The sequence below is a fragment of the Mauremys mutica genome, chromosome 3 (genome assembly GCF_020497125.1).
Source record: "Mauremys mutica isolate MM-2020 ecotype Southern chromosome 3, ASM2049712v1, whole genome shotgun sequence".
NCBI classification, from domain to species: Eukaryota; Metazoa; Chordata; order Testudines; family Geoemydidae; genus Mauremys; species Mauremys mutica.
In genome coordinates, this window is record NC_059074.1 from 112,150,269 (window position 1) to 112,162,473 (window position 12,205).

General features: G+C 41.5%; 1 protein-coding gene across 1 annotated transcript in view; it reads left to right on the forward strand.

The window, feature by feature from the left end:
- The first annotated feature begins 2,449 nt into the window (after positions 1-2,449).
- LOC123366340 (SAM and SH3 domain-containing protein 1-like) overlaps positions 2,450-12,205 on the forward strand; it is a 77,806-nt gene continuing 68,050 nt past the window's right edge. The window contains exons 1-4 of the mRNA XM_045009692.1: positions 2,450-2,490; positions 3,392-3,478; positions 5,743-5,855; positions 9,701-9,802. Coding sequence (XP_044865627.1) covers positions 3,460-3,478; positions 5,743-5,855; positions 9,701-9,802 — 234 coding nt within the window. The 5' untranslated portion in view covers positions 2,450-2,490; positions 3,392-3,459. The remainder of the gene's footprint in view (positions 2,491-3,391; positions 3,479-5,742; positions 5,856-9,700; positions 9,803-12,205) is intronic.

Here is a 12,205-nt window from a genome sequence, read left to right on the forward strand (position 1 = left end):
ATGCTTACAAAATGCCACCCTGTAATTGCTTGGATTGTTTACATTGTGAATCGGTATGAAACAAAAAAAAGTTTTCCCTTCGGAGGTTTTCTGAATTGATCAAAAACTCTGTGGTGCCCTCTGCTGGGAACCCAAGAAAATGCAGAAGAGCATGGGAAATTCAGACAAAGAAATACAGAAGAACCTCAGAGTTGCAAACATTAGAGTTACGAACTGGCCAGTCAACCACACAGCTCATTTGGAAAGGATGCAGTCAAGCAGCGCGCACGCACGCAAATATAATACAGTACAGTACCATGTTAAATGTAAACTGCTTAAAAAGGGGGGAAGGAGTTTAAAGAAAAATACAATTAAGATGCTTAAAAGCTGCATTTTTTCTTCTGCATAGCGAAGTTTCAAAGCTGTATTAAGTCAATGTTCAGTTATAAACTTTTGAAAGAACAACCATAACATTTTGTTCAGAGTTATGAACAACCTCCATTCCTGAGGTGTTTGTAGTTCTGAGGTTCTACTGTAAGTAGAAACAACAGGGAGTACTTGTGGCACCTTAGAGACTAACACCTTTATTTGGGCATAAGCTTTTTTGGGCTAAAACCCACTTCATCAGATGCATGGAGTGGAAAATACAGTAGGAAGATATATATACATAGTACATGAAAAGATGGGGGCTGCAAACCCATGAAAGCTTATGCTCAAATAAATGTTAGTCTCTAAGGTGCCACAAGGACTCCTTGTTGCTGATACAGACTAACACGGCTGCCATTCTGAATGCTGTACGTAGAGTATGCCATGTACTGTATACAAGACTTGGTTTGTAAAACTGGGGTGGAGGGGATTGTTTTTGTGGCTTTTTTCATAGATTGAAATATGCATGTTTTTATTTGCACAGATATAACATAGGCATTGTATTGTCAGGCATTATTGTACAGTATAATGTAATAGAGCACTATGCACACATAATCACACTGATAATGGCCTGCACTGAGTGTGTGATCCAAAGGCCAGTGAAGCCAACAGAAATATTTTCATTGACCTAAATGGGCTTTGCTTCAGACTCCTAGATAGAGATTTTCATCTGAAGATTTCAAAGAACTTTGCAAAGTTCAGTAACTATTATTCATGGACTTAAAAACTGAGCAAATGAGAGTTACTCATCGCTTTGGCTGATATTCTTACATAATATGGGCTAAAAAGTAAGTCCTTTTAGCTGGATTTTGAGTGAGGAAGTAGTAGTAAAGCACATGCTGGGAGTTAGGAGAATGACTGATGATCAGCTTTGCCGCAGACATCCTGTGTGATCTGAGGCAAGACACTTAGCTTTTCCGTGCCTTGGTTTCTCATCTGTAAAGTCAGGGAAATGCTAGTTCCCTCTCTCTCAATGGTATGGTGAGGGTTTAATTAATGAGTACAGTAAAAGCTGTGTTATTCGGCTCTGTACTAACTGGAAAGTTCTCTAAACCAGCATTTCTGATCTTCATAGAAAGTCTGCTGTATAGTCTGGCTAGTGCAGGGCCGAACCTGGCTCTGCGTGGCTCCCCTAGGAGCCGAACCTGGCTGTCCTGGCTGCTCCTAGGCCGAGGTGCAGCAGGCAGCTGTGTGTGCTTCCTCTGCCCAGGCGCTGCCCTTGCAGCTCCCATTGGCCGTCATTCCCGGCCAATGGGAGCTGCAGAGCCAGCGCTCGGGGTGGGGTGGGAGCAGTGTGCAGGGCCTCCTTGGCAGTTCCTCCACCTAGGAGCAGCCAGGACAGGTCGCCGCTTGCGTGAAGCCACCTGAGGTGAGCGCTCCCCGGTTCCGGCACCCTCAGCCCCCTCCTGCATCCCAACCCCCTGTCTAGAGCCCCCTCCCACTTCCAAACTTCCTCCCAGAGCCTGCATCCTCTCCTGTGCCCCAGCCCCGCATCCCTTCCCACACCCAAATTCCCTCCCTCTTAGTTAACCGGCACCCCCTATCTCCCCAACATGCCAGATAAAACAGCTTTTACTGTAGTTATAAAGCATTTTTTGCTCGTAAAATGAAAGGCACTATAGAAGTGCAAAGAGTTATATATACTGTCATTTAAACAACATAACCTTAGTCTAAATGAATACAGGATCACAGACATACAGCTTCTAAATTAGTCAGAATGCTACTTTATTATATAGAAGAAGAAAAATATGTGAATCAGGGATCCTTATGATCCCTTAGATGTAATTGTGGGATTTTAAATGCATATTTGTCTGTCTTGGTCAAAAAACTTGTTTCAGGGTTTTCAGAGAGGAACTGAGTTAATGTGGTCAAACTATTGCGATCAGAGCTGAGAGGCTGTTTGTAAATAGCTACATTTAGAAGAAAAAGAAGGGAAAACATTTGCTGATGCATTCGCTTGAAACCACAATTTACTGTAATCAGATAGCTCCAAGGAGGTGTGAGAACTCTGCAATAATTAGTCCATTTCTCTTTTGTGTTCTAGGCTTTCCTTTCATAAATCAAGCTCTGAAGAAAGCTCTGTAGGTCAGTATGTTTCATTTCATGTTTCCCTCTGTTTAATTCTTACATCTCTTTAAGTTTTGTGTATGTTGGGTACGATTATCAGAAGAGCTGAGTACCGACAATCCTAACTGAAGTTTGTGGAAGTTGTGGGGGAGGGGTACACCTTTGAAAAATGAGGTGCAGCATCTACAAGTGGCAGACAGGTCCAGTCCAGCTAATACTGTCATTTTGTAAATATGCAACTTGTGAGTTGCAAATCCTAGAATGTTAGATCTTTGCTGGTTTGTCCATTTGCCTTCTTCAAGCCACCTCCTGCACTAACTTTCAGATCATTAGGCATAATTTGCCAGCCTTTCTCCCTTAATGTTTGAGATACTTTGTGTTGTTTTTAAATGGTGTATTTGTATTTCAAAGCTTATTTTTCAGACTGCCCTCTCGTACCTGGAACTAGCTCTGGTACTCATTAGCTACAGCTATAAAATCCTGAGGTTTTTGCTGAGGGTTTTTGGTTTTTATTCCTTCTAAGGCTACCTGCATCCGATTTAAACCGAGAAAACTAGAAAACAAATAAATGGCAGGAGTCACAGAATAACTAAAGAGAATGAAAAACAAAATGCTGCAAAAATACAGCAAGGCTTGACATGAACAATTAAATGTCAACAAAAACACAAAAGGGTCTGTGTTTTATAATTTAAAAAATGCCTCTTGGTAACTTATCTCAATTCTCCACAACCATCCTTGATGCCAAAGAACATACATTTATTTTAGATAGCTTGATTAGCACAATTCTTGTACAGATCAAATTCAGAAAATGAGAAAAATTGGGGAATTTTTCTTTCTTGGTAAAGTTACATGTTGAAGTTTTCAAAGAGGAAAATCTAATTTTTGTATTAATGTTCCTTTCCTGAACATTTTTCTTAAGGGAAAGCAGATTGGAAAAAGAAGAATAAGTATTTTTGGCAGAATTTCCGAAAGAATCAGAAAGGAATAATGAGACAGACTTCAAAAGGTAAAGCCTTTAAGGACACAGTGCACTAAAAATGAGTCTCTATAGCTCCTTAAAGTCTAAGAAACAAGTCTTACAAAACAGAAACTAAATCAACATTATAGTAACTTAGCAAATATGGATCTATGTAGGTCTAATCTGCTAGATAAATACGATCAGGTTTGGTCCATTGTGACTTTAGCTCAGGGGTGGGCAAACTTGTTGGCCCGAGGGCCACATCTGGGAATAGAAATTGTATGGTGGGCCATGAATGCTCACAAAATTGGGGGTTGAGTGTGGGTGGGGGTGAAGGCTCTGGTTGGGGGTGCAAGCTCTGGGGTAGGGCCAGAAATAAGGAGTTCAGGGTGTGGGAGGGAGCTCCAGGCTGGAGCAGGTGGTTGGGGTGCAGGAAGGGGTGCAGGCTCCAGCTGGGAGGGTGGGGCTGGGGAATGAGAGGTTTGGGGTGCAGGGGAGGGTGCTGTGGGCTGGGATTGAAGGGTTCAGAGGGTGGGAGAGGGATCAGGGCTGGGACGGGGTTGGGGCGTGGGGAGAGGCTCAGGTTCCAAGCAGCACTTACTCAAGCGGCTCCCGGAAACAGCGGCATGTTCCCCTCTCCAGCTCCTACGCAGAGGCGTGGGCAGGTGGTTCTGCACCCTGCCCTGTCCACAGGCCCCACCCCTGCAGCTCCCATTGGAGCACTGGATGGGGCCATTGGAGCGCATAGGAGCTGGAGCGGGGCCATGCTGCAGCCTCCGGGAGCTGCATGGTGTGGCCCCCGACCCTGCACCCCGGCTGGAGCAGTGCAAGCCCCAGACCCTGTTCGCGGGCTGGCTTAAAACGGCTCATGGGCCGTAGTTTGCCCACCCCTGCTTTAGCTGCACTCAAAGGATGAGTTATCAGCAGTATTCCGTTAGGCCTCAATCCTGCAAGGTTCTGGGTGGCCTGTTAAAGTCAATGGCAGAGATAAGAGTGCTCTGTTAGTGGAAGATGTATGTCTAAATGCCCTAGACTAATATGAAAATATCAGTGTGAAATTCTGGGGACTGGGAAAGGCATGTCTTCAGCTATAACATCTGAGCCCCTGGTTTTGCTCCAAGGCTGGGCTTCGATGCTTCTTGATCTCTTGTTTGCTCACTTTGGCCTAACCCAGCTGATTTGAGAGAGGTTGTGGCAAGTCAGTTTGGAGGCTCAGAATGTTCCTACCATTGCAAATAGAGAGAGAGATTTTCAATTGAAGCTGGGTTGCAAAAAGCTGTATGTTTAAGATAGGTTGCATCTGGCATGTAAATAGGAGGGCTAAAGATACTTTGTATTTATTGGCTACACTTGCTTTGATTTATTCTTATGGCTGACATGTTTGTTTAAGGACTAGTTAGCAAGAGACTCCACCCTGCAGTACCTTCTCCAATTTGCTTTAAGGCTGAGCTCAAGCATGGGTCTGCATAGTGCCCGTTTGTAAGCATAAAAAGGGATGAAAGAGTATCTGCCCGCAAATGAAAATGTGTAAGATGAATGCACAGTTAGGTTATCAGGGCTCCTTCCCCGGTTCTACTCTAAGTGGACACTGAGCGTAGCTCTGTACTGCCTTAAAGAGTCACACAGGTGCAGTGATGCTGTAGCGCAAACGTGAAGAGCAGGAAGGTGCTTGCAAACGCACTCTCTCCTGGTTGGATCACTCTGTTGCAGGCAGATGCCTCCCCAAACCGCTGAACAGGCATAACGAACGTGGTGAAAGTATGTTAAAGATGACAGGACTCTGATTAGGATGTAAAAAATGTCTTTAGAAGTGACTTATCAAGGCAGGTTGCTCCCTTTACTGCTCTGGCCACTTTCAAATGTGATCCCAATCAGTGGTATATATACACTATACACATTCTGATTTTGGCTGCATCTGCTTTCTTCTTACCAAACTCTGCTGATTTCAGCATACACAGTAGGATGTTTATTGTAGGCCAGGGGCACCAATCTCCATCACTGGAGGAATAAGGCTGCCCTCCTTCCTGTATTTTCCAGTGGAACAAAAGTGGCAACCTGCAGGTACGTCACTGTGTTGTTACGCTGCGTCCCTCTGCCTGATGCAGTATCAGTCACAAAGTTGTAACAACCACAGTTTTCCCCTACACAGATCAAATTGTGGTGTATGGGGAGGGTTCATCCAGCCTAGCCTGACCCAATTGGGAACTGGGTTCTGGAACTGAAGCAGTATCGCCAATGCTTGTTTCCAAACACTCGCCTTTCGGTGCTGAGTCGTTTTATATGTGTGTTGCATCTCTTTGTTTCTTCTTCAGGAGAGGATGTTGGTTATGTGGCAAGTGAGATCACAATGAGTGATGAGGAACGAATCCAGCTGATGATGATGGTGAAAGAGAAGATGATCACCATTGAGGAAGCACTTGCTAGGGTATGAGATGCATATAGTAACCCATGATTTGTTCTATCCCAGCTTCCTCTGGGGAGGATGCCCTGTATCCTGTCATCTGTTGGCCCTAGCAGGGTGTTTTTCTGAATAGTGCAGTGTTGTGCAAAGAACAAAGTGGTGGTCCACAGGATCCCTGTGGAGTGTGATAGTGCCGGCACTTTTATCATAAGGTCATGAGGCTGACTCCATAGTAAAGGCTGAGGTTGCACTTTCAAACTAAACCCCTATTTTCAAACACTTCTAACTTTGTTCAAGAAACAAGTCTCCTTTTTGGTACAAAATTTCTTATGCTTTCAAGCCCAGCGTATATGTAGTTCTGAATGAGGACCAGTGCCTTAGTCATATTTGGAAAAGAATTAGGCTGAGATATCAGTTACAATACTAAATGCCAAGCATGCATAGCATAGTCAATTTCACTAACTTCAGAAAAATACCCCAGGCTGTAAAATGCACCGGTCTGAGACATTCAAAGGTTTGGGTTTATGACTATGCCCATTAAGAGAAGGAAAATATGATGACTAGTTTAGATTCTGAAGTCTGACTGAACATCATAAAACAATTCTGTGTAACCTCTAAAGAGGGTAGACTCTTGATGCATGTGGTGAAAGCTAATCACATGACTGCAAGTAATTGAGTCATCATTGTTTTCTTATCCTAACTTCCATCACAGCCACATCATTCACTGTCCTTTCTCATTGTGTAGTGTCAAATTGAGGTCTGATCTACACCTAAAACTTCCATAGACCTAGCTACTGCCTGTTGAGGGGGTGGATTTACTACAGTGAAAGAAAAAACATCTTCCATCATTGACAAATGTCTACACTACAGTGGCATAGCTGCAGCTGTGCCACTGTAGCGCTTGTAGTGTAGCTACACCTGCAAATTGTGATTCCCTTGTGCCAGGGATATCTTGAATTTTATTTGCCTGTGAGGGTCTCTGTGCATTCATAGCAATGTATAAATAATATAGACTCTGCAGTATTTTATAAAATAATAAATAGTTTTATCATATGCTAAATGGAGACAGAGTAGATGTATCAGTGCATCTTTAAATAAATCTATTCTAAGTATCACTCACATGAAGTTAGAATATTTCAAAAGCATTCAGGCTGTCTGAGCTAAGGGAGCTTGTTCCCTGTGTTAGAGGACAGCCTGCAACTGTTCAGTGCACATTTCTGCAAGCCCTTTTCCTGTTGAAGTTCCCCCATCTGCGTACTGAGCAAGCCCAGTGTTGGTTAGTTTTTAATACCACATTCAGGCTAGCACTGTAAATAGCCATCTAACATCTTGCTTCAATTGCAAATAAGCATAAGATTTCATCTGATGTTCCCTCACCACGGTACCTTTCTGTATTGCACATTGTCCATGTCAGGCTTTGCAGTTTTTATCTGTTCTTGCTAGAATGTGCTTTTTCATTAGCTGTTGTCATGCTGCTCAGGGCTATGCATACACTTTGATCTGGGGGTGTAATTCCCAGCTCAAGAAGACATACCTGCACTAGCTCTGATCCAGATAGCCCATAAAAATAGTGTAGCCAGGGCAGCATGACAGCGAGAGGGACTAGCCATGGCTCTGCTCTATATTTAGCGTGCCAGCTCAATCAGAGCTAGCATGGGTATGTCTCCTAGAGTAGGAATTTCTCCATTTTTGTTCTTAGACAAAAGATTATTTGTTTTGTTCAAGTTTCATGAAAATCTGTTCAGCCATTTTGAGGGACTTTCCATTAAAATTAAGGCAGATGCTTTTTTTCACAAAATGCACTGGCTGACATGAACTTTTTTGCAATTTTTTTTTAAAGATGTAAAAGCCCAAGAAATACAAAATATGTTAATGTAGCATTAAGGTTGACATTTGCATAAGAGCCAAGAAATTTTAGTGTTCAGATTGCCACAGCAATAACATTGTCTCTTTCTGCAAATACGTGATCATGCAACATACATGCTGTAACACCAAATATTATGTATGTGCAGCTTAGGTTATGGAAAAAGGTGGAGTTTAAGCATAAAATGGTGCTCACTTACATTCTGTTTATTTACACACACTTCCTTGAGTTAGAGTGGCAAAAAAAGATGAAGATCCTTTATTTTATATTGTATGTATGCAGTGTTGTAGCCATGTTCCTCCCAGGATATTAGACACACAAGGTAGGTGAGGTAATATCTGTTATTGGATCAACTTCTGTTAGTGAGCGAGACACAAGCTTTTGAGCTTACATAGAGCTCTTCTTCAGGTCTGGGAATGGTACTCAGAGCATCACAGATAAATACAAGGGTGCACTGGACCCTGCCATAACCACTGATGCAAACGCTGCAGACATCTCTGCACTGCTATGATGATCAATATCCCCCGCAACACACCTTTCAAAATCCATGGGTCCTACACATGCCTATCACAGCATGTGGTGTACCTCATCCAGTACACTGATTGTTCCCATCAGGCATTGCAAAAACTTTACAAAAGGTTGGATGGTGGTGAGTTGCACAGTGGGATACCTACCCATGGTGCACTGCACTCTGCATCAATACAAGCCCTCCTGGTGAGTACACGCACCACCAACACAATGAGCCAAGTATTCACACGCACCAGCGATATACGAACAGCAGCAGCTGTATATTGACGTAACTTAGGTCAACATAACTTTGTAGAGGAGACCTAGCCTCGGACACTCTGGTTACCTTCCCCAGACCTTAAAAGGAGCTCTGTGAAGCTCCAAAGCTTGTCTCTTTCACCAGCAGAAGTTGGTTCAGTAAAAGATATTACCTCCGCTACCTTCTTTTTTATATTGTATGCTGTTTGGTGAATAGGATGCCCCATTCGCTAACATGTATGAAATCATATAATAAAAAAAATTAAGATTCCTAGTGTAACCTTAACACTAACAAATTTCTCATTTTTTTTTTCTGCAATTAATTCTTTACCTTTGCATCGTTTTTTGTGTGTAATAATAAAGTATAATATGTGTTATGCTTGTAGTTGCACTTCTTCCCTCTAGTGGCCTGAATTACTAGCAATAAAATGTACATCAGTGATTTTATCTGGTTTCCCTTAACAAATTTAGGTCTTGATCCAAAACCCCTTCAAGTCAATGACAATCTTTCCACCGATGTCAATGGGCTTTAATCAAAACTGTAAACCAGGAACTGAGAATGTTTTGGGGACCTAATTTTCAAACCTGAATTTTGATTGCTACATGCTTATATATATCTGTTTATGTCTGCAAATGCCACACTTGTGCACACAAATAGTTACTGAAATGTGCAACTTCCAAATTTGCTAGGGGACCATTCTCATGTTGCACGCACAACAGATGCAAACAAAATGCTTGTGTCCAACTTCAGGGTCCTCCTTGACTATTTGACCCATTAGGAGTTGGTTCTTTTCTGTGTATTATACTTTTTATTATGAAACAATAAAGATAATCATTAGTTTTAAATTTAAAAAAGCTGAATCTCAAACTTCCATCCCTAGATCACTTTCTTTGTAAGGGAGGTACCAAAGACTACCTTGAATTAACCTATGCAGTGCAAAGTGTTTCTTTAAAAAGGAATGTGTAATTTGCATCTTGGGAGCCACAATTCATCAGTTAAAATATACAATGTTTCCAGATCACTTCCTCCTTTTGATTAGTGTTGTTACCTCAAAACTTTTTTTCCATTCTAATGTAATTAGAGGATTAAAACAAGAAATGAACTGCAGAAGTTCTGTTTTTCCCATCTTTACAACAGTATGGACAGAAACTGAAAGTGACTGTTGCTGAACAATGGGTTTATGCAGATCTCATAGTTCGGTATCCATTGAGTAACATTTCTTTTGTTCTTTCATTTCAGCTGAAGGAATATGAGGCCCAGCACAGGCAGTCAGGCATCATAGACTCTACAGATTGGCCTGACGGCTCGTACCCAACATTTGATGGGTCTTCCAATTGTAATGTGAGTACCTGTCTCTGTGATCACTACCCTAATGCTACAAAACCTTTTATTGATATCCAAAAATATTCCACCTCACTAGAATGATTTATTCAACACCATCCTTTAGTGTCATGGGATACAGTGCTTCTGTCATCTCACCATCAGGAGGTCTTCAGTATTGATTGAAAATCCTCAAAGTCCAAAGTCTTAAGCAAGGATTGAAAATAACTCTCTAAATATCTTCTTTTTTTGCATCCAGCTCTTCATCACTTATCATTCAAAAGAAACAATACACTAGGCAAAATACCCACCTGCTATAGAGAAAAGTTGCTTAGAACCTTTTTAGGCAATGGAACCTCTTTATCAAACAAAGTCAACCTCCTCAACTGATGTGAATCAGTCTAGTTCCATAGACTTCCATAGAGCTCGCTGATTTACACTAGCTGAGGATCTGGCTATGACCTGAGTCCCCACTGTTTTCCATTCAAACAGCTCCAACCATCCATTTACTAACTTCCAGCCCAGAATGTTTGCAATTTATGCCAGACCCATAAACACTAAAAGAGTTTTCCTGCTTTGTTTTTTTAAATCTGAGTTATGTAGATAATGACTTTCCTTGTTTGTATGGACATCAGATAGTCTGTGTCACACAATATTGAGTAAATTAATATTTGGAAGGAAGAAATCATTTTTGTAGAGTTGTCTACTCCCATCTGTTTATCTAATTGAAAGCTCATAGATAAATCGTATGCCCAAACACATTTGGCAGACCTATTCAGACTCTTTGTATCCCACATAATTAAATCATAGACCCTTGAGACTTTTTTAAAACCATGAATGGAATCTTTTAGTAAACGCAGTGGGAGGTTGGCTTCTCATTGTTAGTTGCTCAGAGCAATGCTATATCTTCTTATTTGGAGATTTTAAAAAGGGGAACACAAAAATGGGGAAGCTAGTTCAACAGAAATTAAAAGATAGAGTCCAAAAGTGAAATGCCTGTAAGTAGCATGGAAACTGTTTAAAAACACTGTAACACAGGCTAAAATGAAATGTATACCCCAAATAAAAAAAATAGAGGACCAAAAAATGCCATCATGGTTAAAAAACAAAGTAAAAGAAGTGGTTAGAGGCAAAAAAGCATCCTTTAAAAATTGGAAATTAAATCCTACTGATAAAAATAGAAAGGAGCATAAACTCTGGCAAGTAGAGTGTAAAAGTATAATTAGGGTGCTGAAAAAGAATTTGAAGAGCAACTAGCCAAAGACTCAAAAACAAACCGCAAAAAAATTAAATGCATCAAGAAGCAGGAAGCCTGCTAAACAATCAGTGAGGCCATTGGATAATCGAGGTGTTAAAGGAGCACTCAAGGAAGACAAGGCAATTGCAGACAAACTAAATCAGTTCTTGGCTTGTCTTCACTGAAGAGGATGTGAGGGAGATTCCCACACCTGAGCCATTCTTTTTAGGTGACCACCCCGCTACACACCCTCCCCCCTTTAAGAAAGCTGATGGGGGGGGGGAGGGGAACTCATGGAGGATTAGCCAAGATGGTCACGAGCCTCTGTTTGCCAGAAACTGGGAGTGGATGAATAGCTTGATTGCCTGTTCTGTTCATTCCTTTTGAAGCATCTGGCATTAGCCACTGTCACAAGACAGGATCTTTGGCTAGATGGACCATTGGTCTGACCCAATGTGGCCATTATGTTCTTATGTAAAAAAAATTTTACTAGAGCAATATTTGCTTTTAAGTATTCTAAAAACTGAAAGATTCTCATCTTCAATTAGATGGGATCAGGGGGAATGATAATCGTTGTTCTCTCCCTGGTATGGCAGATTTATCTGAAAACTGTGGGGCAAATTGATCTGTGCTTCTGGTAGACCATCTTCCAAGCCGTTTTTGTGTCCAGCTGAGGAAGTCTATCTTGATATTTCTTTGCTTTGTATTTACAGAGCAAGTAAGTCAGTATATCAGATGGAGGTATATTTCCATCTCCCCCTTCCTTTTTTATTCCCCAGTGCAATCCATTGTTCAGTCACAGCTCCAGTAGAAGGGTTATTAACAGTCATTCTTGCCTTGTGGCATCTCAAGAGGGTGAAAGAGGCTGAAATGTTACCATTTATAGTAGGAAATATGAGTTAGATTAGCTGGCTCTGTGTCCCTGGACAACGAGGTAGTCAAATTAAGCAAGGCCATGGGTTTAAATGTCTGTTTTGGGTCTCTTATTCCCAGACCCCAAAATATAAGCTTCCTATAAGATGACATAAATTCTGAACAAAAGTAAAACTGTCCCTTCCAGGCTCTGTGGCTGACAGACTATACTTATAGCGCTCATATAAAAAAGTCTGAATTGGTTTTTATTGAGGTTTGTGGCAGTCACATACAACGTCTATATCATAGCTGTCTCAGAAACTCCCTTTTCCTTT